General features: G+C 46.4%; 1 protein-coding gene across 3 annotated transcripts in view; it reads right to left on the minus strand.

Annotated features, from left to right (window-relative positions):
* The window catches only part of ALPK3 (alpha kinase 3), a 57,524-nt gene that overhangs the window by 13,991 nt on the left and 16,851 nt on the right, over window positions 1–26,682 (minus strand). For all 3 annotated transcript variants that reach the window (XR_003795921.1, XR_003795922.1, XM_029238031.1), the window contains exons 3-11: window positions 24,116–24,233; window positions 22,302–23,529; window positions 6,635–8,726; window positions 5,836–5,983; window positions 5,333–5,460; window positions 5,148–5,183; window positions 2,609–2,889; window positions 1,962–2,050; window positions 935–1,158 (exon numbers count right to left, since the gene is read on the minus strand). Coding sequence is in view for 1 of the 3 variants with exons in the window: in XM_029238031.1 (XP_029093864.1) it covers window positions 935–1,158; window positions 1,962–2,050; window positions 2,609–2,889; window positions 5,148–5,183; window positions 5,333–5,460; window positions 5,836–5,983; window positions 6,635–8,726; window positions 22,302–23,529; window positions 24,116–24,233 (4,344 nt within the window). In the remaining 2 variants the exon portion in view is untranslated. The remainder of the gene's footprint in view (window positions 1–934; window positions 1,159–1,961; window positions 2,051–2,608; window positions 2,890–5,147; window positions 5,184–5,332; window positions 5,461–5,835; window positions 5,984–6,634; window positions 8,727–22,301; window positions 23,530–24,115; window positions 24,234–26,682) is intronic.

A 26,682-nucleotide genomic window follows, 5' to 3' on the forward strand; every position in this document is an offset into this window, starting at 1 on the left:
GAAGGAAGGAAGGAAGGAAGGAAGGAAGGAAGGAAGGAAGGAAGGAAAGAAAAATTTATGAGTTAACAAATAGAGTGAATGATAATGGTTTAAGGTGTTACTAGCCCCCCTCCCTTCAATATATAGAGTTGTATATACAATATTTATTGTATTAATATTTATTCTTTAACCCCAATGCAAAGCACATTTAAGCCAGTTTTCTATCTCTGGCCCTTGGTTTTCTCACTTATTTACATCAGGGATAAAATGTAATAGTGTGTGATATTCGCAGCATTCCAGTCCTCTCACTGTAGAGAGGATTTTATCTTTTCCTCTCCCCTGCCCTGTCTGGTTACAGAGAGTAGGCCTGGAGAGGAGTGGTCAAAGAAGGAAGGAGAATTCATGCTTGCTGGCCTTCCTTTGTTGGGGAGAATCTGAGTAATGGGAGAAATAGAAATAAACTAAAAAGAAGCAAGAGAGACTAAGTTTGTTTACATAATAAAAAGCTACCAAAGACAGAGGGGGGAGCAGGGAAGGAGGAGACTGCAAAGCTACGTGTGCGGGGATGGAAGAGAGAGTTTAGGAAGTTAGAGAGTAAGAAAGTTCACAGCAGAGCTGCAGGGAAGAAGGAAAGGTAGATTTTGAAAACGCGGTTGTGGGGTTTGAATTAGGTCCCATGTAACAGTCTTTGAAGTAAATTCTTTTTTAATTTTAAGTGAAACCTGGAGTGTACTCCCTTAAATACAACTGCGGTTATAGACTAGGCTCCATGAAGCCCTGATATATATTAGCGCTGCATACAAAGTGGTTCCTGTCCAACGCACTTTACAAGGTTACTGTGAAAGCAAAGGAGAATATGTGCAAAAGTGCGCTGCACACTAGTAAATGAGAACTGTGACCCTGCCCCTCCGCATGCTCTCCTGCACATGTACATGCACACCTCACACCCTCATACCTGCCAAATCTGTGACAAGGAAGCTGCCATTTGTCCACAGATACAGCCAGTGCTGGAAGGTCTGGCATTTCTGCACGGCCTCAGAGCTGCTAGATGCTGCTGGAGCCGCAGCAAAGCCCCATTCCCGGGAACAGTAAGACTCCATGGGCTTGCCCAGGTCCTCCTCCAGGGTAGCATATGGGATATTGTTTGCAGGCCGGTAGATCAGATACAGTGGGATGATCCTAAACATAGTGTCACCCTGCAGTGAGCAGGAAGTACGGCCCCAGAGAGCTCCTCCCTCCACCTCAATTCTACACTCTTGGATCCAAAAGGAAGGCCCTTCCAAGAACAGAACTCTCAGCTCTGAGCCTGAAGGACAGCAAGGAAGGGGGGTTCCACCCTGAGTTCAGGAAAGGAAATGGTGGCCTCCTCCATTCTCTGAGGTCAGTGGGATTAGAACTGAACCCTGCTATAGCCCCAGGAGGCCTCTGTGCTTGAGTGAGGGACTAAGACCTGTGAGTGCCAAACAGAAAGGAATACCTCTGAGAGGATTCAACCAGACTGTGCTCAATGCCAGCTAGACCCTAATACTCAAGAGTTGAAGTTCCAAGTCTCAAAATGAAAACAGTTTCCACGTGTAGCTGACTCCTACAAAAACCCACACTGACCCTGCCCACCTACCACATTAGAATCCTGACCAGTTTGCCTGGAAGCTTTAGCCCACCCCATCACCTTCAGAGAGGCCCAGAACCTGCTGTGCCCAAACCCTGCGATCAGCAAAAACTGGGCAAAGGAGTGGGGAATTAGGGTGGGTGGGAGGAGACTGAAGACCAGAGCAGAAGCTTTTCTAAAGTGGGCAGTGAATCTTGAGGTCTTTATTTCTAGATTTTGTGGAACCACTGAGCTGAGCATGGGGTTAGCTGGGGGCCCATTTACACGTGACCATGACTCAGGAGGCCCCCAGGAGTCTGTGAAATCATGGTTCTCTGCAGAAGCTCAAGTCAACAGGTCTGCACACTGCACGGCCCCCTCCCTGTGCACTTACTCAGGCACGTCCCCGAAGCCAGGTGCAGCCCGGGCTTCAGCCGCAAAGATTTTGCAGTACTCTCGACTCATGTTCTGGATCTTGCACCCCTGTGGATTGAAGAGAAGCAACTCTGATCAGCAAGGAAGCATCCCAGTTCTCTATCTGCCTGGCTCTTAGTGGGAAGGCCATCTGCTAGAGGCTGCAGGGAGGATTCCAGCCCTGGGGGAGGTGGGGTTCATTCCTACCCTCCTCCCTACTCTGCACCTCATTTTTCTCATTTGTAAAACAAGAGGCTTTGGACTTGTTTTCAAAGTGGTTTTCAAAGTGTGCTTCCTGGAGCCCTAGTGATAGATGGCAATGCCCCAGGGGCCCCACTGCAGGAGAGCAAGGTACCGACCCCGCCCACAGTCACTCCCCTTTTAAGTCCCAAATAAGGCTTCTGTGAAAGATATCTTTGAGGGCAGTGAAGAAAGTTTTCTGCTGAAAAATACCGTTTGAAAACTATGGCCCCAAAGATGTAGCCTGGACTACATCTCAGGCTCTCGTCGAGGTAAAGCTGAGACTAAGGTGGCTTCCTCCTCCATACTGGGCTTCCCAGTAGGACCCAGGCTGGGAAGGGGAGGGATGAGAGAGTGGAAGGATGGGGCAGGGGGATGGGACAGTACCTGGATGGTGACGTCATAGTTTCTGCCCAGGAGAGAAGTCTCACTGCTGGGCCCAAACACAAGCAGGCTGGACACCTTGATGATGCACGTGAGGCCTGACTCGAAGATGGGTTCCAGCCCGTAGATGACCTTGGCCTGGGAGGCCTTCCGAAGGCCACACCCGTGTCCACCACCTTGTAGCTCCTCGCTCACCAGGCGCCCAAAGAGCTTGTCCCCCCAGCAGCCAGTGTCAGCCAGACCCTTAGCAAACACCATGGGGGTCATCTCAATCTCTTCTCCAACTGAAGGGGAACAGGAGAAATGTGGAAAACTAGAAGCTCCCCCCCCGACTGCTGTGGGACCCGTAGCACCCCACCACTCTGTCCATGACTTCTCCTTGGGTGTGCACTTGTGGGAGGCGCCCTATGAACTATGACCTCCTGAGGGCAGACACTGTATCTGGTAAAACCGCCGTCATTCAACAGTGCTCACGTGTGCAGAGTAAGGGCTCAGCCAGTGTCTGTGGAAAGCAGGGGTTTTCTGAGGAAGCAGCAATCAATACAGAATATCAGAATTACTTTGTTTTAGAATTCAGTGTTTTGATCAAATGAATAAATGACTCCATGTCAACCGACATGTTTGACTGAAACAAAAAGTTTGTGAGACAAATCCAGTAGCAGTGAGCACTCCTAGTGCTCAAATTGGGATCACTAAATACCATTTTCCACTAAAAGGAACCAGAACTCCCTAAAGAAATGGTTGATTCCAGGTCTAGGGCAGGAAGTGTCCTAGACTGACCTGAAACATCTCTGGACCAGAAAGCAAGTAAGGTATCATAAACAATTGGCAACTTGTCAAAAGGACACAAGAGCCAACCTGAAGAGGCTTCTACTGGCAAAAAATGAGACAATCTTACCAACAACAACAGCAAAATAATTGCAAAGTATTGAACATTCAAATGTGTTAAAAATCCATACTTTCATAATTATAAGTAAAAAAAACCCTTCCCTCTGGAAAAAAAACCCCTCATTCGTGACCTTTGGAGGATGTTAGGGCACCAACTCATTATTCTGAAATCTAGTAAGAGCAAGGAGGAAAAGAAAGTATTTTTTCCTTCATTTTCTGTTGGACCTATATGTATCAGGATTACCAAATAACCATTTCTTCTTTTCCAAAAAATTTCAGCTAATGAATAAAGAAGAAATGACAGAATTAAAATACTCCACGTTGCAAACCTTAATGAAATAAAGGACTTAGGTGATAATCAGTGACTGCTAAAACCCCTAGATGATGACAGGGGTTATATCAGATACAGTTTTTTAAAGTTTAAAAGGGATAGATCAGGCAGAAAACACCTGAATGAACCCAGTGATCATTCTTAACATTACTAAAACAATCAGACATCACATGCCTCCAGATAGGATGCAAAGGAAATACACAGCACACCTGTGAAATGTTCACACACACACACACACACACACACACACACACACGCATGCACACGCACACACAAAATTTGCACCTGAATTGGAGCAAGCATCTCAAGCTAATTACCAGTTTAGAGGAAGCACATCAGTGAAGCAACATGTTAAATGGTGATATAATCAATAAAATCCAAAATGTAAGAAATTCTTCGACAAATAAATGGCAAGGAGGGAAAACAAATGAGGGAGGAGGAACTATTATACATTTGATAGATTTAAGAGATTATGTTAGCCAAAAGCACTGAGTGGTTCCTAATTAAAATAAACCAACACTTATGAGAAAGTTGGGAAAATCTGATTGGATATTTGATGACAATTAAGTATTATTACTAAGTTTTTAGGCTTTTTTAGTTTTTAGGTGAGGTTATATTTGATATTGATTAAATCTGATTTGATAACTGAACAAAAGGCACTAGTTGAATGAATGAGTAAATAAGTGAACGAAGGAAAGAATTAAGGTATTAGTTGGCAAATGAAGCTCTAGAAACCTTTCCATCACCAGCCGCCTTCACGGTCCTAATCCTCAGTGTGTCTTTTGCAGGAGCAATACATCTCTTCCCCTAATATTTGAGCCTTTAAAATGCTTATCAAGCTTTGGGGTGCACCACAATCACCAGGGCATCTACTGACATGCAGTTGTGTTAGGTCCTACCCCAGAGATTGTGATTAAGAGCACCTGCAGTAGGGCTCAACCAACTGCATTTTCAGCAAGCTCCCCGTGTGAATCTAAGGCAGGAGTCCACAGACCACTGCGAGAAACTCCGGGGAGGGAGCCGGCAGGGGGACAAATGGGCAGTCCTGCTCTTGATCAAGGGCTCTGACAGGGGCAAAGGGCACAGGCTGAATGAACTCCTTGTAGGACGTCCCCTTAGCCACCTCCTCCCCCCTCATCTTCTGAAACAGCTGTCCTCCCCCATCCTCCTCCACAAACCATATCCTAAACTAGGAGGCAAAGGGTGGCTGTATGTGGAGGTAAACATGGCATTTAGAACAGATTCCAAGTCTTTAAAGGAGCCCCTGTAGATAGCAGGGTAGGGACACAGGCCCACCCATTCCTCCCCCTGAGGGGCACCTACCTTGACTTTCTTCTCTGGAGATGAATCCTGACAGCACTGTGTGGAGAAAGAGAAGAGAAAGCCGCTATCCTCAGGCAGGTCTGCCCAGAGACAGCTCCACCTCTGCAAAGACGACTGTTCCCCGCCCCACCCCCAGTGGGGGCCAGGCAGAGACCCCGGGGAGGGGGGGCAGAGCTCACACTCACCCTCGGGGCTGAGGCAGAAGTCAGTGGAGGCCGAGCCGTGCTCGTTGCGGATGGTGCATCGATACACGCCACAGTCTACGGGGGACGCCTGCACGATGGCCAGGGCCGCTGGCCCCTCATCCCCTGCACTGCAGAGAGGAGACCCTCTCCGTGAGGCCATCACCATGGCACAGCCCAGGGCCACCCTGTGGTCCTGAGGCTTCGCAGATCCCGCTCTCAGAGAATGCTGTGAGCCCTGTCTCTGAGAGCTCTGGGAAGAGCTGGGCCTGCATCACACAGGTCAGGACTGCACTAGCTGTGTGACTTTGGGCAAGTGACTTAATACCTCTGAGCCTCAATGTCCTCCCCTTCACTATGGGAATACTAGAATCTCCCTCATAGGGTTCTTGTGAGGATTAAATGAGGAGGTAGATCCAAAGTGCTGGGACAATCTCCCCCACAGTATTGTTGCTATAATTTATTAGGGAGCCAGGTCAGGTGGAGGTGGTACCCAGCTGGCTTACCTCCTGCCCACCTCGCCCACTGGGCGCTGATCCTTGGCCCATGTCAAGACTGAGTCACTAAGAATGTTGAAAAACTGGCACCAGAGCTTCAGGCTGCCCGAGGCATCAGGAAACTGCTCCACCCGAATCTTCCGGATCACCTGTGGGGCTGGAAGCAGGGGCACAGTTGAGAGGAACAAGCCACTTCCCCTCCATCGTGTGCCCTCTCTGGCCCTACCCCTGCTTCCCTGGGTGTCCTTGGTGGCACAGGCTGAGAGAAAACAGGATTCAAGCCTCCACACAGCCCCCATTTGAGTCCCACCTGTATCTCTGAGGCTTTTGCCCTGACTTCAAAGCACACATCTTAGCTAGAAAGAACATAGTATGGCACCTCCACTCCAGGCCAGGGAGAGCCTCACAGCTGAGGCCACAGACAGCAGTCAAGAGAGGAACTTCAGTTTGCAGCCTAGGCTCCTAAACCTAAGACCCTGCGTTCGAATCCTGTCCATACCACTCTGTACTCGCGGGACAGGTCTGCAAAAAGGCGGTTACGGTGGTGATGATGATGGTAGAGCTAGGATACTATTGAAGCCAGGCCCTGTGCTGAATACTTGATTTATTCTATCCCATGTAACCCTCACAATGTTACAAAGTTGGTACTATTTCCAACTCCAAGCAGCCTTTCCGATTCCAAAGCCTGCGGGATTATTACGTAAGAATACCCTTTACAGAGGTACGCTAAACCTCTAGCAGGCAGGGTTACCCCAGCAGGGCCCTGCTCCGGGCAGCCCGCTCCTGGGAAGCCGTACCTGTTGCTCACCTTTTAGCAGGTCTTTGGCTCTCCTTGGCTTGGCTGGAGTGCCCTGCTTGCCTTCCTCCAGGGCCAGCTCTGCTTCCAGGTTGCTGGCTCTGGGGCTGGAGCCCAGGGCCCCTGCTGCCGGCTCCTCCTCTGCCCGCGGCACCTCCAGCAGGTCTGCCTTTCTGCCCTGAGTAGGGGAACGTTTCTCCCGCCCTGGACTCCCCAGGGGCCCCGGTGCAAGGCCCTTCCGGGGCCTCCGGGGGGAACCCGAGGGGCTCTCCCTTTCTTCGGGCTTGGTTGGCTCCCCATCTCCTGCTGCTCTGACCTTAGGGAGAAACCTCTTCCTCCGGGCCCCCAGAGCCAGTTCCTCGGGCGTAGCTGCGGGGAGATCTGTCAGAGCTTCCCCTGGGATGTCCTCCTCTCGGAAGGGTTCCTGGGCTCTGCTCTCTGCTGACAGCAGTCCCTGCCCAGGGGCTGCCTGTCCACCCACGCCCCCCAGCGGCCCACCCATGCCGCTCTCCTGGGAGGTCGGCAGGAGGCCAGGCCCCTCAAGGGAAACCTCTCCCTCACCTTCACTGGATCCTCCTGAGGCCACCCCGGGGCCTTCCTCCTCACCTACCACGATGGCAGGGACAGAGAGGGGGCTGGGGCCAGGGCACCGGGCAGCAGCCAGGGCCTGACAGCCAACCTGCACCTCGCGGTCCAGGAGGCCAGTGAGGCGGCGGGAGGTACAGGGGCTCAGCAGCAGAGTCTGCGCGCTCTGCACCAGACGGTTGTTCTCCACACGCTCCAGGATGCGCCGTGACGTCCGGGGACTCAGACCGGCCACTTCCACGGTGGGGGCCAGAGAGGGTGAGGGTGCCTGATCCCCAGCAGCAGCTTCCTCCTGGGCCCCTGGGCCCCTGCCACTCGTCTCTGAGCTGGATAGCTTCAGCAGCAGGAGCAAGTAGCTCTTCAGGGAGTCTATGAGGCCAGGGTCACAAGTCTGGGGGCCTGAAGTCCTCCCTTCCATACCGGACACCTTGGCGCAGGCCCCCTCAGCGTCTGCTGCCCTGGTTCCTGGCGGGTGACTCTGGCTGGGGGTGCCCAGCCCCAGGTGCAGTGGGGGGGCAGAACTCAGCGAGGCCTTGTCCCCAGAGGGTAGGAAGGCAGCTGTGCTCATGTGCTGAGAAGCCGGGGTGCTGGGCAGCCGCTGCTGTGAGTTATCCGTCAGGCCAGCCCCAGGAAGAGAGGGCAGAGTGGGCACCTGGGGGCTCAGGCCCGCTGAAGGACAGCCACCCAGATCCACAGGCAGCAATTCTCCCGGCTGTTCCTGCTTGGGGCCCTGGGACAGGCCCTCCTCGGCCTTGTCCTTAACTGGACCCGACTGCTCCGGCCCTCGATATCTCTCTCCTCCCACCTGCTCCAAACTGCCCTCAGGAGGCAGCTGTGCCCCGCGTGTGAGGCCCCCCGCCAGGGCACCTGGCACAGTTTCCTCACGGCTCCCGGAGGCCGTTCCTGCTGCCTCGTCAGGTCTGAGCATAAACTCAGGTTTGTCTGGGACGGAGAACTCTTCTGGGGTCTGTTCAAAGCATTCAATAATCTGAGGGGACCTAGGATCCTCTGAAGGTGGGCGTTTGGGGGCCCTGGACTGTGGGCTGATACCGGTCATGGACGCCTTCTCTGACCAACATTTCACAGCTGTGGGAATGCTCCCCTCTGACCATGTCCCCTTGTCTTCCTGCACCCTTCTGTCTGCCTGTGTCCTCTCATCTGCCTGGGTCCCCACCTTTCCTTGTGCCATCACGTCCTCCTGGGAATTCCTGCCTGACTCTGACCTCTCACTTTCTTGTGTCACAACATCCACCTGTGTCTTCCTATCTGCCTGTGTCCTCTGGGTGGTTTGTGTTCCATCTCCCTGTGTCCTCCCATCCACCTGCATCTTCCTATCCATCTCTGTATTCTTCTTGCCTCCAGTGTTCTGATCAGCAGATGCTCTCCTGTCCTCCTGGGTTTCTGTGTCCATGGGCTCAATGATGTCCTGACTTCTGGAGGTGCTGCAACCAGCAGAGACCGTATCAGAGCTGCTGCTGGCCAATGTGGTAGGAGCCATGGTTGCCTGGGACTCCTGGACCTGAGAACACATGGACAGAAGCAAGAACTTAACTGCACATGCCTTAGGATCTCTTTCCAATCCAACATCCCAGCCTCCTCTGACCTCATCCAGAACTGCCATGATGAGAATCCTGCCACCGAGTTTCTCAGGCCTGCTGGGGGTGACAGAGTCCCAAGCCCACCCACCCAATCCCTGATCCCAGAGTCTACACCAGGGAATATTCAGAATCCAGGTCTAGCTCTGGCCCTCCCCAACTCTCCCCGAAGAAATTTTGCCTCTCCTGACAGCCCCTGATGACGTGCTACCCCACCCCTCAACCCTGCCATTCGGAGGAGAGTGTCCTCTCCCCAGGGCCTCCGAGCAGTCAATCCGTCCCTCTCTTGTGGCACTAACTGTCCTGGATAGAATTATGAGTGAAGTGGGAGAGTGCCAGGGGGTCTCCTTGATAGCATCAGGGACAGCATCATCATTAATGCTGAGTGAGTGGCAATTACAAAATGCCATCCAGAGAGGGTTAAAGTCATTACGAATGACACCTATGCCAGGAGATCCGTGAAACATTATAACGTTACCCTTCTGAACACCCGCTATTTGCAAAACACCATGCTAGGCCCCTATTTATCACATATGTATTACCTCGCTCCTCACAACAATACCAAATAGTTGCAAGAATCATCTCTATTTTAGAGATAAGAACACTGATGGTCAAAGAAGGAATATGGTTTGTCCATTATCAGATAGTAAGCGGTAGAGTTTAGTTTAGAAGCCAGGTGTGTCTAGCTTCAAATCTCATGCTCTTTGTTGTTACACTATATGGTCACACATTTAAATATAATTAAAGGACCTTCTATCTAAACATCCTGGCATAAAACAGTAAGTTGCCTCTTTTCATGTTGGATATAATCAAAACCAACTAAGTAAACAAGAAAAATCAAAGCAAATTCCATTGTTAGTGGAAATGGAGGCTAATAAAACCTACAGTCTCAAAAAAAAAAAAAAAAAATGGGAAGGATTGCCAAAAGCAGATAGGTGAAACTCTGGGAGGTTGCAAGAGCTGTAGGATCATGGAGGACTGGGTGGAAATCAAGCAGAAGACATACAAGGGAAACGTCCAACAGTCAGGAAAAGAACAGTGGAGCAGCCTACCGGAGGCAGTTCTCAAAAAACATGAGCAAAAATACATGAAAATTGCTAAGAAAATAGATTTTGAACATACGAGAACTTAGGGAATAGTGTTCCGTGGCCCTGGAGGAAACTACTGGAGAACAAACTTTGGTCAACCAAAAGATGACTGGGGAAACCACAGCAGAAGAATTGATGGTGAACGCTGAACATATATTTAACCATAGAACCAAGGCTAAAACCAAAAAAGTTTAGAGTGGCAGATCAGAATGTCAGTGTTTATGCCCTGACAATGCAGAAATGATACAACTACCACAGAAGGGGAAGGGGGAAGAAGATGACAAGTGGAGTTAAATGCCTTAATTGTATCACTTATACAAGCCAGGAATCAAAGGCATGACTCAAAGCTGAAAACCCAGGTAACAGAAATACAGCATATTCAATTATACAAAGACAGTCACTTAGAAATAAAACTTTGGGATAATAGGAGATAGAAAATGAAAGGGAAAAACGGTAGGGAGGAAGTGGAAGCACGATCACTGCTCATCATAAAAAAGTAAAACACACTGACTAAACAGATAAAATTATGGATGATATGACATAAAATTTAAGTTATAAATTACTACGTACAAATATTTCTAAGTATCAGAAGAACCACACACAAAACCAAAGCAAACGGAACGTATGAGACCTTAATATGTATTTAATTAAATTATATTTAAATTAAGTATAGAATTTAAAGTTACTTTGCTGCGTATGGAATTCTGAATGAATGGTATGAATACGAAAAATACAGAAGAGTCTGGTGAATAACAGGAGCCATCAAATATAAGTCTCACTGACCGAAGAATGTTAGTAAAAACGCTCCTCCAACTTCTCTGAGAGCCAGTAAGACACGAACAAAAACACCTTGGAGCTGGGCTTCCCTGGTGGTGCAGTGGTTAAGAATCCACCTGCCAATGCACGGGACATGGGTTCAAGCCCTGGTCCAGGAAGATCCCACATGCCACGGAGCAACTAAGCCCATGCACCACAACTACTGAGCCTGCGCTCTAGAACCTGCGAGCCACAACTACTGAGCCCGTGTGCCACAACTACTGAAGCCCGTGTGCCTAGAGCCCCTGCTCTGCAACAAGAGAAGTCACCGCAATGAGAAGCCCGTGCTCACCGCAATTAGAGAAAAGCCCGCGCACAACAACAAAAACCCAATGCAGCCAAAAATAAAATTTAAAAAATAATTAAAAAAAAATAAAAAAACCTTGGAGCCAACAAACAGCACTTAGGAATATATTAGAACCTTTTTTTAACTTCTGATATTCTAGGATTAAGAAATATATTTTTAATATTTATTTATTTATTTGGCTGCACTGGGTCTTAGTTGCGGCATGCGGGATCTAGTTCCCTGACCAGGGATTGAACCTGGGCCCCCTGCATTGGGAGTGCAGAATCTTAACCACTGTACCACCAAGGAAGTCCCAGGATTAGAAAATATTAATATGGACATGAGATCTATACATTTACAAAGAAAATGCTGACTTTACACACAAGGCTCACGTGAACAGAACTTTTGATTAAAGCTGTCTTCACTCCCCCTCACCCGCAGACTGATCAGTCCCTGAGTCCTACTGAACCTGCTTCTTCAGTATCTCAATATCCATTCCCTCCTCTCTGTCTCCACTGCCAACACCCTAATCTAAGCTGCCAACAATTCTATCTTGCCTGGACTATAGTAAAGCCTCCTAATTGGTATCCGTGACTCTAGTCTTTGCCTCTGCCAAATATGCAGCCCAAGTGATCTTTCTAAAATATAAATCTGGGCACTTCTCTGGTGGTGCAGTGGTTAAGAATCCGCCTGCCAATGCAGGGGACATGGGTTCGAGCCCTGGTCCGGGAAGATCCCACATGCCACGGAGCAACTAAGCCCGTGCACCACAACTACTGAGCCTGCGTGCCACAACTACTGAAGCCTGCGTGCCTAGAGCCCCAGCTCCACAAGAGAAGCCACCGCAATGAGAAGCCCATGCACCACAACAAAGAGTAATGCCCGCTTGCTGCAACTAGAGAAAGTCTGCATGCAGCAACAAAGACCCAACACAGCCAAAAATAAATAAATTAAAAATAATAATACAAAAATAAAAAATAAATCTGATTGTGACACTCCCCTCCTTAAAAGCCTCTCAGCAGCTTATCATCACTTACGGGCTAAAGCCTAAAAGCCCTAGCCTAAAAGAGCAAAAAGTTTAAGAATACTCCCTGCCCGGCAGGGTATGGGGAAACAGGCATCAGCACAGCCTCTATGGATAGTAATTTGGCATTATCTAGCAAAACTAAAAATACTTATACTCTTTGACCCAACAGTTCCACTCCTAGGAATTTACCCTATAGATATACTTTCATGTGCAAATTGACATATATACAAGGATACTCGTTGCATCATGGTTTATAATAGCAAAAGACTAGAAAATGTCTAAATTACATCAATACAGGATTGATCCAATGAATTATGGTACATCCACACCTCAAATAAATAAAATAAATACCCAAATAAAAAAGCAAGGTATAGGACAGAAAGTATCATATGCCACCTTTATGTGGAAAATACAGAGACGCATATTTGTAAATGTACAGAAGATAGCTCTGGAAGGATGCCCAAGATACCAGTTATGGCAACTTATTTCAGGAAGAGGGATGGGGTGGTGGCGGTAGGGAAAGGGTGAAGATCTAATATTCTCTAAATACTTTTTATACTTTTTGGATTTTATACCATGTGCCTATGACACATATTTAACAAAATCCAATTAAGAATGAAAATGCATAAGTAAATAGGCCCTTGTGTGATCAGTGAGGGCTGTCCTTCAGCAGAGAACCCAGGTCTGTCTCTCCAGCCTCATCTCTTGGGTCCCTCCATCCAACAACACTAGCGTACCATGCTGATTACTGTGCTATTTTATAACCACTTTGTTTTTCTCTGCTGGACATTCTCAGCCTTCTCATTGCTCACCTGAAGAACTCCTCCTTCTTTTCCCTGAAGACCTCACTCAAGTTTCTTCTCGTTTTAGAAGACTTCTGAGTTCCCTTCTCCACCCCCCAAAACGTACGTGGCTTCTTATCCTATGTACCCATGGCAAATGTACCTAATTCTATTATTATACCCTCATTCTCTGTGGCAGTTATGCACGTGTCACCTGCTAATCTGTGAACTCTTCCCTTTCAAAGAGGGCTCAGCACAGGCCCAGGGTTAGACTTGGTGTGCAATAACTATAAAGACTGACCTCTCTAAACACTGTGTGGGGTGGGGGTGTGTGTCTGCATCTGGAACTGTATGGAGAAGTGAGGAGGAATGTCATGTATTTCTTAAAAATAAAAAACTGTGTGAGCTGGGGTGAACCTATCTGGTTCTCTGTGGGCTTTTTCATTACAAAGAACATTAGCAGTTTTAATTTTCCATCCTGTCTTTCTGTCTTCTCTGTAAAATTTTTGAGATTAAGGAACCAGTCTGAATCACCTTTGCATCCTTCACAGACCGAGGCACATAGGAGGTTCACAGGAATGACCCACTGAATGGCAAGTACTATGGCTTGTAACCCTCTAAGAGGAGAGAGTGCTGGTTTGGAGAAGCAGGATACAAAGCCAGGGGCTTAACAGGGATGGAGCAGGGCATTGTCAAGGACCTGGAATCTACTTCCTTGATGAAACCCAGACCCAGGGCTCATACTGAGGCTTCATCATCTTTAAATGTTTGGTATAATTTTCCAGTGAAACCATGTGGCCCTAAAGATTTGGGGGAGGAGATTTAAAATTACAAATTCAATTTCCTTAACAGTCATAGTGTTATTCAAATTATCTTGTTTCATTTTTACATGAGTTTTGGTAGTTTTTTTTTTTTTAAGAATTGTTCTATTTCATCTAAGTTGTTGAATTTGTGAGTGCATTTTTTCCCATAATAGTCCTTTATTATCCTTTTAATGCTTGCAGGGTCACTAGTGATATCTCCTTTCATTCTTTTTTTTAAAGAGCTTTATTGAGGTATAATTGACAAAACAGTATACATTTAAGGTGTACAACTTGTGTTTTGATATATCTATATACTGTGAAATGATCACCACAATCAAGCTCCTCTTTCATTCTGAATACAGGTAATTTGTGTCTTCTCTTATTTTTTTTTTTCTTTGTGAGTCTTGCTAGAGGTTTATCAATATTATTGATCTTTTCAAATAACAAGATTTTGGTTTAATTTTTTTCCATAGTTTTTCTGTTTTCAATTTCATTTTTTACTCTTCTCTTATTTTCCCCTTCCTTCTGCTTGCTTTGGGTTAGTTTTGTTCTTCCTTTTCTAGTTTATCAATATGAGAGCTTAGAGTATTGATTTCAGACCTTCTTTTCTAATATAAATATTTAATGCTATAAATTTTCCTCAAGACACTGATTTAGCAGCATCTAAAATTTTGATATGTTGTACTTTCACTTTCATTCAGTTCAAAATATTTCCCAATTGACCTTAAGATCTTCCTCTCTGACACATAAAAGTGTGATATTTAATTTAAAAGTGTTTGGAGACTTTCCTATTATCCTCTGTCACTGATTTCTAGTTTAATTTCATTTTTGTCAGAGAACATACTTTGTATTATTTCAAATATTTTATATTTGTTAAGGTTTGTTTATGATCCAGGATATGATCTATTCTAGTGAATGTTTTATATGCCCGTGAAATGAATGAGTATTCTGTTGTTGTTATGTGGAGTATGCTGTGTGTCTATTAGATCCAGTTAGTTGATAAAGCTATTCAGTTCTTTTCTATTCTTACTGATTTTCTGTTTACTAGTTCAATTGGTTATTGAGAGGCGTGTTAAAGTCTCCAACTATAATTGTTGATTTGTTTATTTCTCCTTTCAGTTCTGCCAGTTTTTCTTCATGTATTTTGAAGCTCTGTTGTTAGGGGCAAACTCATTTTCATTTTCTTGAATTGATTCTTTTATTATTATGTACTTCACTATTTTTCCCTGGTAATTTTCTTTGCTCTGAAGTCTGCTTTGCCTGATATTAATATGGCCAGTCCAGTTTTCAGTTGATTAGTGTTTGCATTGTATATATTTTCTATTATTTTACTTTTAACCTACCTATATCATTGGAATTGAAGTCAATTTCTTTTAAAAAGTATAGAGTTGGGAATTTTTTTTTTTGATCCAGTCTCACAATCTCTGTCTTTTACTTCATGTGTTTAGACTACTTATATTTAATATAATTATTTATACGTTTGAATTTACATCAATTATTTTATTATTTATTTTCTATTTGTTCCCTCTGTTATTTCTTCCTGTTTCCCCTTTCCAGTTTTCTTGTAGATTATTTGAAAATTTTTAGTATTCCACTTTAATTTACATATTGTGATGTTTACTATATTTCTTTGTATTTTAATTATTGTTCTAGGGCTTGCAATACATACACTTAACTTCCCACAGTCTACTTAGAGTCAACATCTTACCACTGCAAGTGAAATGTAGTAATCTTACCACCACATAGGTCCCTTTACCCTCTCCCTCTTTATATGTTACATTTACATACATTAAAAACTTTAGCAGACAATGTTATAATCTGTACTTTTTACCTTCAAACATTTTTTAAAGAATTCAAGAAGACCGCACACCACAACGAAGAGTAGCCCCTGCTCGCCGCAACTAGAGAAAGCCTGCGCACGGCAATGAAGACCCAACGCAGCCAAATAAATAAATAAATAAATTTAAAAAAAGAAGAGAAGAATAATCTACTATGTTTACCCAGGTATTTACAAGATTCCTTGTATCATTTCCCTTTGTCTGAAAAATTTACTTTAGCAATTCTTTTAGAACAGGTCTGCTAGTACTGTATTCTCTTAGTTTCCCTTTATCTTGGAATGTCTTTATTTCACCTTCAATACTAAAAGATATGTTTGCTGAATGTAGAATTATAGATTGAAAAGCATTTTCTTTCAGCAGTTAAAAAATATTATTTCACTTCCTTTTTAACCTCCATTGTTTCTGATGAGAAATCTGCAGTCATTCAAGTTATTGTTCCCCTATAAATAGTGCATCGTTTTTTCTCTGACTACTTTCAAGATTTTATTGCTGTTGTTGTCTTCAGTTCTCAGCAATTTGACTATGCTGTTCCCTGGCATGGAATTCTGTGGGTGTTTCTTATTTGGGGTTTGCTGAACTTCTTGATCTGTAAGTTTGTGGGGGTTTTTTTGCCAAATTTGGGAAGTTTTCAGCCATTATTTCTTCATATATTTTCTCTGCACCATACTCTCTTCTCTCCTTCTGGGTATCCAATGACATGAATGTTAGACATTTTGATATTGCACCACAGATCCTTGAAGCTCTGTTCATGTCTTTTTCTCTCTGTTATTCAGATTGAATACTTTTGATTGACCTATCTTCAAAGTGCACTGACTTTTTCCCTATTGTCCTCATTCTTCTGTTGTGCCCAACAAGCAAGTCTTTTTTATTTCAGTTATTTTATTTTTCAGTTCTAAAATGAACAATTTGTTCTTTATATCTTGTATTTCTTTGCCAAGACTTTCTATCTTTCCACTTATTTCCAGAGTGTTCAACCTTACTTTTTGCCACTGCTTTTAAGTCAGATAATTCCAACATATCTGCCATCTTGACACTGGCATTCTTTAACTGCCTTTTCCCATGCAAGTTGAGATTTTCCTGATCTTCTCATATGCCAAATAATACTTACTATATCCGGTACATTTTGAATATTATGAGATTCTGGTTTCTTATATAAATCCTATAGAGAACGTTAATATTTTTGTCTTAGCAGACACTCTACTTGGTTGTGTTCAGGCTGCAAGTTCCATTCAACATTCTGAGGTTGTAGTTTCAGTGTCAGTTCCATTTTCAAAGTCTTTGCAGTGCTATTCAGATCTGTCCTGTGTGTGTGCCACCCAGTGGCCAGTCTGGGACTTGGATGATGGCCTCTTAGTTCTTTTTGATACAATGTTCAGAACCAGATCCATGCATGAACAGCGTGAGAATAAACCCAGGACTTTATAAACAGCTTATGAAGTCACTTTCCCAAACTTCTTCCTGTGTATGATCTACCCTTTACTTTCTGGGTCCCTAGGATTCCCTTTTCCAGTCCTCCCTCAAAGTTTTAGACCCCTGTGGTCTCTGCTACTGTCACTACCAGGAGATTCCTCTCCTATTCCTCAAGCCTGTTCAAAAGGGCTTCTCCTAAAGCTCTCTCTGTTCATCCTGATGCTTACTTCTGAGTTTCTGATTGCATTAAGACCAGGCCAGGTAATACTAGATTTTTTTTAAGGGTAAATACTGCTGAATCAGTGGTACTTAATTCTGGTCTTATTCCTCAGTCTGTCTGCTACTATTTGCTTATCAAAGTCATCAAGTAGGGTTTCCCTGGTGGTGCAGTGGTTAAAAATCCGCCTGCCAATTCAGGGGACATGGGTTCGAGCCCTGGAAGAGCCCACATGCCGCGGAGGAACTAAGCCCCTGGGCCACAACTACTGAACCTGTGCTCTAGAGCCCGTGCGCCACAACTACTGAGGCTGCGCTCTGGAGCCAGCAAGCCACAACAACCGAAGCCCGCGCGCCTAGAGCCCGTGCTCTGCAACAAGAGAAGCCACCGCAATGAGAAGCCCACACACTGCAACGAAGAGTAGACCCCGCTCACCACAAGGAGACCCGCACAGCAACAAAGACCCAACGCAGCCAACAATAAATACATAAAATAAATATATTTTTTAAAAAAAGTCATCAAGTAGCTGCACCATGCATCTGGCCCAAGTTTTTAGTTGCATTCAGTGGGAGATACAGGGTGGATGGTATTTACTCCATCTTATCCAGAACTGGAACTACCATAACCACGATAACTAATTTAACATTCGTTACTGTATTCTCTAGTTCTGGATTTCTAGTTGGTTCATTTTAAAGTCTTTGCCACTTTTTATAGTTTCTAGTTCTCTGCTGAAATCTTCAATCTTGCCTTTTTATCTTCTTGAATATAGAATGTATAGTTTTAGTTTTAATAGTTCATGTCTGATAATTCCAAAAGTTGGAATATATTGTCTGCTGTTTTTGCTAGCTCTTTTTCATGTTTCTTTTTTTTTTTTTTTTTTTTTGCCATAATACGCAGCTTGCAGGATCTTAGTTCTCCAACCAGGGATTGACCCAGGGCCACAGCCGTGAAAGTGCTGAGTCCTAACCACTGGGCTGCTGGGCAAGTCCCCTTTTTCACGTTTTCCTCTCTTTGTGTGCCTGGTTATCTTCATTTAGGTGCTGAACATTATATTTGAAACATTTTTCAAAAATAATTTGTGGCTTTAGATGATGTTATCATCCTCCAGATGCTTGGGAGCAAGGTATCTTGAACCACCTTAATCTGATTTCAAGGACTGAGATATTTCTTGGTCACCCAGGTAACTCAGAGTTAAGCCTCAACCCCCGTGAGGGTAATTTGCTTCTGGTTCCCTTAATCCTATGGTACAAACCTTCAGGGTTCCCAACCCAAAGACAAGGGGGTTTATCAGGGCTACCACTCTTGAGACCATGGGCTCCAATTCTGGTCTCCCAAGTCCCTTGAGGCTGTCTACAACACTGCTGAGTCTCTCATTCTCCCCTTCTGGAGTGGCAAACAACCCCAGGACAAAAGCTATGCCAAAGGCTGAGCTCACCATTCTGGATTTCCATCTCCTCCCAGATCCTGGGCAAGTGATTCTTCACTTTGTTAGCTCTCCAGTGCCTTCAAGCAGACATTTTAATATTTTGCTCAGCTTTATTAGTTGCCCTCAGTAGGAAAGTTGGTTGGAATTATCTAACCCAGCATTACTGGAAGCTGATACTCAAAAAATGTTAGTTCTCTCCCCTTTCTGTCTCACTCCCAAGACTGGGAGTGAGGATAGGCAGGGGACTTCCTTGGCGGTCCAGTGGTTGAGACTCTGTGCTTCCAATGCAGGGGGCATGGATGTGATCCCTAGCCAGGGAAGTAAGATCCCATGTGCTGTGCGGTATGGTAAAAAAAAAAAAAAAAAAAATTTTAAAAGAAATTTTTTTTTTTTAATTTAAAAAAGATTAGGACAGGCAGGTGTGCATTCCTACCTACCACTTACCCTTGCTTCATGCTATTTGTCCTTCCCAGAATGTCTTTCTTCCTCTCTTTAACCTATCTAATTTCTTCTTATCTGGGGATATTATGGGCATTCTTTTTTTTTTTTTTTTTTGCGGTACGCGGGCCTCTCACTGTTGTGGCCTCTCCCGTTGCGGAGCACAGGCTCTGGACGCGCAGGCCCAGCGGCCATGGCTCACGGGCCCAGCCGCTCCGCGGCATGTGGGATCTTCCCGGACCAGGGCACGAACCCGCGTCCCCCGCATCGGCAGGCGGACTCTCAACCACTGCACCACCAGGGAAGCCCGATGGAAATGTTTTAAAACCGGATTGTGGTAATGGCTGTACAACTGTGAATTGTGTACATTGGTCTGTACATTTTAAATAGGTGACTATTATTGGTGTATAAATTATACCTCGATCAAGCTGTTTAAAAATATAAACCTAACAAATTTTACTAAAAGGCCATTCAAAATTCAAATCTGACTAGTCTTCCATGAAAGGATGTAATATGCTTTTGATCTTGTTAAAAATAATTCATCACCTTTTGAAAATGTAGTTTTTTAAAACGGTGAATATAAGGATACAAGGTAAAAAACAATGTTATCTGGGAGTTTGGAAAAATTCAAACAATGATTCTAAAGTTTTCCTAGAGCAATAAACAAGAGAGAATAGCTGAAACATGTTTAAAAGAAGTATAAGAGGGTTGCTCTGCCAGAAATGAAAGCTACAACGATTAAAATGAGATCATCCTGTTGTAAGAATCAACAAACAGATTAATGGATTATGATCGATGTATATATGGGAACTAAAATAGGCTTTAGTGGGTATAAAATTAGTGTATAAAGAAAGAATCACAAACTAATAGGAAAAGGTTGATTTTGGGGGAATACTTATTAACCAAAAATTGAGCTAGAGACTGATACTATGCTATACACACAAATCAATTCCAGATTAATTTAAAAGTCAAATGAAGGAATTCAAACAAAAATTTAAAAAATACAGATATATACTTAACTAACCTTGGAATAAGGAAGAAAAGCATAAACACTATTGAAGAAATGGTTAAAATATGCATATTGTGGCATCTTACATAACCACTAAAAATGAAGTTTTTCAGATAATTTTCAGGAACCATGAAAAACTGCTCATGAAATAATGAGAAATAACGAAAGGGGAATATAAAACTGAATCAGAATAACAATGTAAATCAAATTTTTAAATAACAAAATACATATACAGAAAGATTGGTAGATATATCAAGATGTCTTTGGATGGTAGAATTATAGGTGAGTTTTTACTTTTTCCTTTCAGCTTTTAGAATTTTCCCCCATATTTTTTACTATGGTCATGTGTTTCTTTCATAGTCAAAAAATAAGCTTTTTTAAAAAAGATTTGGTAGAATGAGAATATGAAAAACCAATCAAATTCAGCTACTAAAAAGCAACAGCTTCAAAAATACATATAGCTGTTAAATGCATTTTTCACATGTATGATACATTTCACAATTTTTTTCAGTACTAAAAAAAAAAAAAAAGCCACAAAAGCTCTTTGCAGAAACAGCAGAACCTCTACAGACAGCCTCTCCTGTGCCTGCAGTGCCCCAGCCCATTCGTTCCACCTGCGAGAGGCCAGGAGGGCCTTGTCAGGAGGATGCAGCCATTCTGGCTGTGGTATTCCCCACCGCTGTGGGCAGAGAAGCCAGATTCACTCACAGACTTGGCCGCCAGCCTGATCTCTTCCCAAATGTGCTCCCTAGGGGCCCATGAGGGCCATCCCTACCATATGCCCTGCTGTCCGCATGTGGAGCGGCCCCATCTGGGCTCCTAGGAACTCACCCCTGCAGCTGCTGAAATCTCCTGAGACCAGGCATGAGAGGCTGAGAGTCATGAACAGATTCAGAGAGTCTGGTTTGAGGTTCACCCCACTCCAAAGACCTCTGGACTACCGTCCCCACAGACTAACCTCAGTACCCTCAGCACACACTGAAAGAAAACCACCTCCCCTGGCCACCCTTGAAACTGGTCTCTCCCTCCTGCCCCCATGAAAGCTCTCTGTGTGGGAAAGGCAGCCCCTCCAGGAAGCATCCTTTTCCCACTGCCCTCCAGGAGGTACTGCAGCAGCTTGTCCCTCTTGTTTCCCTTCACTGTTCCAAGAAGCCGTCTGTCTTCTGCCTTGACCCCTGTGAAACACTGCTTTCAGCTGCTCCTCCTGTCTCCTGGGACCCATGCTCCTGCTTCCTCTGCCCCAAGAAACAATTTCATCTTAGTTCCCGCCAAAATGCTGTCTCCACTTGGGGTTGCCAGATTTAGCAAAGAGAAATACAGGACACTCAGTTAAATCTGAATTTCAGACAGACAACCAATCATTTCTTAGTGTAAGTATATCCCATCTATTTTATCCAACCCACCCCCAGTCTTGATACACTTTTTCCTTCTGCCCCACTGTAAGAACACTCCTTCTCTCTACACTCCTGTGAAATACTGCCTGCCCTCTGCCCCTGAAACATGAAACACTGACCAAACGGGATAAATTGTTTTCCTTCTGTTAATCCTCTCAATCCCGCTCCCCTCTTCCCTCTTCCCCTGCCCCCTACCCCCATCAAACTCCTCAATGCTGCCACCTGGATGCCGCTCAGCTTAGCCGTCTCCACACAAAACCTCTGTCCTCTCTGTTGGCTACCTGATCCCCAGAAGAATGTCAGCACTCCTGTTCTCAGGGAAAACAGTTTTTCTCTACCTCCCACCACAGTAATGTCTCAGACCTACTGCCGTTTATCTCGTTCTTAGCATGCACCAAGCCCTGGGCCAAGCACCCTGATTCTCACAGCAGCCCTATGAAGTAGGCACTGTTTTTATTAAGGTTTTATGACTTGCCCAAGATCGCACAATGTTAAGGATAGTCAGATTTACACATAGGTATACCTGACTCCGAAATCTTAGATAAAACCCCAGATCAAGTCAGAATTTTCTGGACAGTGCATATTTTTTCAACCTTCCACTAAGCACCCAGGTCAAGACCCACTGCACACTACAGACCGCTCCTCAGTCTCCCCATTCTCTTTCCTCCCCAAAGAACATTCTCTTCCTCCGCCCCCCTCTGCGACATAGTCCCCTTGGCAGTGAACTTCCATGTTGTCAGAGCAGATGGTCACAGTCAGGCTGTGCTGCCCACACGCCTGGCATCTGGGGACTGCCTGGGGCGAGGCCCAGGCCTGTGGCCCCCTGCTCCTGGCCAGCACTCCACCTCACCCCACCCTCTTCTATAAATATCCCACTGCTCACTGGCTGCCGAGCTGTTGCAGCAACAGTTTCCATGAGGTCATCTTTCCTGAGCAGCCTCCAGGCACCCAACACCCACACTTACCTTTCCTGGAGTCCTGTGGCCTGCTTGCCCCTGCAAGGGTCTGTCCTGGGTGCTCTGTCTCCGCCGGGCAGGGGGTGTGGGCACTTGGGCAGAGGCCTGAGGCGGGGCCTTCCCTGAGCTCTGAGCCCCAGGTTCTGGATCTTGACTTGGGGAAGAATCAGGCTTGCAGCTGGTGGTGGGCTCCCCTTTGGGCTTCGGAGGAGCAAATCTCTTCCTGTTGAAGGGCCTAGTCTGCTGTGGGGCTGAGGGCGTGGGCTGGCCAGGGACAGCAGGTTCCCTCTCACCTCTGGCTTTGCTGGATACCTTCCCTGAGGGCAGCTCTCCAGGTGTCCTGCCACTGGGGGCCTGGGCCCCCTCCTCCCCCTGAGGCTTGTCTGCCTGGGTGCTCTCCAGATACATGTCCTTCAGGGAGAAATACACTTCCTGGTCTGGGCCTAGGACAGGGGCATTCTGGGCCTGGTCTTGAGTACCCACAGCAGAGGCTAGCTTCCTGGTGCCATCTGTTCCAGAGGATCCAGGCCCCTGTGCGGCCCTGCCCCTGGGCTGGGTCTGAACCTGCTCCATGTCCATGGGCCCCTGTGTCCCACAGGAGTCAGGTTTGTCTGAACTGGGGACACAGTTTTCAGAGGAATGGTGGCTTCGAGCTGCCCTCTCTACCTCTGGCTTCTGCACACCTTGCTTAGGTTCCTCATCTTTCTTTTTCTTCTTGGCCCCAGACTCCTTTTTGGGGGCTCTCTGAGGCCCCAGCTCCATGGCTTTACAGATGTATGTCAACAGGCCATGCTCCCCAGCTTCCCCGTTCTCAGGGGCAGCCTCCCCGTTGGTGGTCACCTCTCCAGAAGCAAAACTGTTGATCAGGCCCAAACCTGGGTGCTGACCAGGCTCCGTCTCTCCCTCCTGCCAAGCCACCGGTGTCCCGTTCTCAACCTCCCGGGTCGGGGCCGAGGGGACTGGCACCTCGGCCCCACTCAGCCGCCGCTTCCGCTGGAAGCGGTCGGGGCTGAGCTTGCGCAGGGTGTCGGCCTCTTCCACGGCCTCCTTCCCGTGCTTCCAGCTCTTCTCAATCTCACGCATCTTTGCCGCAGCCTTGCGCTTCAGCTTGGCGAACCAGCGCTGGTGGATCTTGTATTCGGTCATGGTGCCCACCTCCAAGACCCCCGAGCAGGACACAATTCCCTTGGCATTCTGGGCAGAGGCCTGGTAGATGGCAGCATCTTCTTCTCGACACCTAGAGGCAGGAGCATGAGATGGGAGGTGAGAGCCCACAATCCTCGCAGCCAGAGCCTCGCAGAGTTGAGCGCCCCGCCCCACCCCCTGCCAGCCCTGCCCCGAGTGCCACGCCCCACCTCCGACAGCACCACCTCCAAAATTCCCCACTACAGCTGAGGAAACTGAGGCTGGCAAGAGGGTGGGAGCTGGCCAAGGTCATGCTGTTCCAGGACAGATTAGACTTGGGGCCCAGGAGAGCTCCCTTCAGAAGCAGGTGACCCACACAGCCCCTTGTGAAGTAAGGATGACACAGGAGCTTTTTTGGGAAGCTGGCCTCATGGAAAATGTTGCTATGGGTCAGGACCCCCTCTGGTTACACTCAGCTCTCTGGCTGTCAGAGATACTCCCGCCCTGGCCTTAGGAGATCCCAGACACTGGCAGGCAGACACGCTTCAGCAGGTGGCTCAGCTTAGCCGCAGAACCCCGCCTCCACCCCCAGATCCTGTCTGGGCGTCTTCATCCAGCTGACTCCATTTCTAAGGGCAGACGTGGGCCATAGGACCTTCAGGAGGGCAGAGAGAGCAGAACAGGCCCCTCTCCCTCACCTGTAGAGCTGCAGTGTGTGGCAGTTGCCCTGATGAGTGATCTCGTATTTTGGCAAGCCACAGTAGCGGTCCAGCTCTGTGTCATCCTTGTACCAGGTCACCTCTGGCTCTGGGTATCCTAAGAGGGAAGCAGGAGATTGGGTTGCAGGGAGACCAGTTCAAAAGTAGTGGGAGGAGAGAACAGGATGCCATGGCTTCCCCAGACCACCTGAAGAGACTGGACTGGCCCACCTGCCCCCGGGGCTTGTAGGAAGAAGAGGGCTATCATATGGCTCAGCTTATTTTTAGAAGCTAGGCCCTGTCAAAGCCTAAAACTGTTCCCCTTCAGCAGCTGGAAGGCAAATATAGAGGAGAAACTGCCTAGCTTCTGGTAAGAAGGGAAGCAAGGAGTTTCCAGAAAGCTTTGGCTGGTAGTAATAAGCTTCCTTTCTTCAGTGGCCTGTTCTACATCCTCAACAGTAGTAACAGCTCTGTCCTCGGAGGTCTCTCACCAATACCCAATATCAACACCACTGCCAAGAGCCCTCCTTCTTTCATTCCAGGTTCCTGAGCTGTTAGTAGTATTTGATGACACAGCTAAAACATCCATCCAACCATCCAACCATCCACCCACCCATCCACACCTACCTTCCCATCCATTCACTACTGTGAAACTGACTGAGGTATTTTCCCAGCCCCTCCTCTCTGGATTTCCAGCCCTACTCACAAAGAGCTTCCAACTGTAAAAGTCACATGTCCCTTCCTCCCTGGACACTTGGCTGATTTGTCCAGTAATGGACACATAATCAGTTAATCTAATCCAATTCTTTGACCTAGTATTTGGGAATTGGAACCTAGAGACGGTCTACCCTAGTGTCTTGAAATAACTTGGAAGGGGTACAGCCATGTTCTGCCACATGGACTGAGAAGCAGACAAAGCTGGTCGACGGTGAGATGGAAAATGAAGTTGATGTTCAGGATAGAATAAGAAAAAGGAGAGAGAGACTTCTCTGGTGGTCCAGTGGTTAGGAATCCACCTTCCAACGCAGGGGATGTGGGTTCGATCCCTGTTCAGGGAACTAAGATCCCACATGCCGCGGGGCAACTGAGCCTGCACACCACAACTAGAGAGAAGCCTGCACGCCACAACGAAGACCCAGTGCAGCCAAAATTAAAAATAGAAGACAGAAAGAGTCCCAATATCCTTCCAAATACTGGCTCCATTCCTTGCCTGGGCACAGCCACATTCCTACTTGTCAATTCCATAAGAAGCCCATCTAAGCCTTACCAAAAAATTCTGCTTCATTTCTTAAGCTGACTCCAATTAATTTGCAATGTTTATTAGAAATTAAAGACTCCTAACATATATTCCCTTAGGTGTGTGCTGACTGCCAAGCAAGGGTTATGAAGATATAGGAGCTTGACAGACAGCTCTCTGCTCTCAGGGAACCGACTGTACTATAGAAAAGATAAGACAGGTCTCCGCACAAGGGAGGGATGCACCTGTATCTGGGTACACATTCTCTGTCTTCCCTACTGTCTATGGATAAACTACCCCCATGCCTATCTAAAGACACCCTCACTGCATCTCATCTCCTCTTGCATCATCAAGGACATCTCTCCAACAATCATTCCTCCTCTCCTGCATCATCAAGCTTTTCCTCTCTTATATCATTCCCATCAGCATACAAGCCTCTGTACTGTCTCCCTTCTTTTAAAAGAACTTTCTTTGACCCCATGTCCCCCATTAGCTCCTGCCCCCATCTCTCTATTCTCTCCTTTATAGAGAAATTCTTTGAAAGAGTTGTCTGTATTCACTGTCTTCACTCCGTCTCCTCCAATCAGGCTTTTGTACCCACCGCTGCACCAGAATTGCTCTTGGCAAGGTCACCCATGAGTCACACATCGCCAAATCCACTAGCGTTTCTTAAGCTTCGTCTACCCGATCTATCAGCATTGATCGTCCCTTCTTGAAACCTTTTCCTGGCTTGCTCCTGGATGCCACTCCTTCTGAGTGCCTTTCCTACTCCACTGGCCACTTTTCCTAATCTCTTTCTTCCACCGCTCCCCCACCATCACCACCTAAGACTATTAAGTGTTAGACAGGCCAGGGCTCAGGCCTCAGAACCATTTTCCATTCTCTAGCCATAAAACCTAGGGGATCTACTCCTGTCCTTCAGCCTTTAAATAGCTATATCTTCCTGACTCCCAAATTTGTATCTCTAGCCCAGACCGCCCCTGAACTCCTGGTTCTTACTTCTGACTGCGTACCTGACATCTCCACTTGGAGGTCTAATAGGGATCAAACTTAACAAGTCCCAAACCAAGCTCCTTATTCCCCTCTCCAAGCCAAGTCCCACATATATCAGTAAACGGCAAATTCATCCTTCTAATTTGGCTCAGGCCAGAAACCTGGAGGCAATCCTTATTCTTTTCCTCACATCCACTCCATCAGACGATTCTACGGGCCCTTCCTGCAGACAGTATCCAGGATCTGATCACTTCTTGCCATTCCCCGCCGCCAACCTGCTCCATCACCATCATCTGACACCTCAGTTTCTGCAACAACCTCCTTGCTGATCTCACTA

This window comes from Monodon monoceros, unplaced genomic scaffold, assembly GCF_005190385.1.
Source record: "Monodon monoceros isolate NGI ecotype Baffin Bay Population unplaced genomic scaffold, NGI_Narwhal_1 Super_Scaffold_21, whole genome shotgun sequence".
Classification (NCBI taxonomy): Eukaryota; Metazoa; Chordata; class Mammalia; order Artiodactyla; family Monodontidae; genus Monodon; species Monodon monoceros.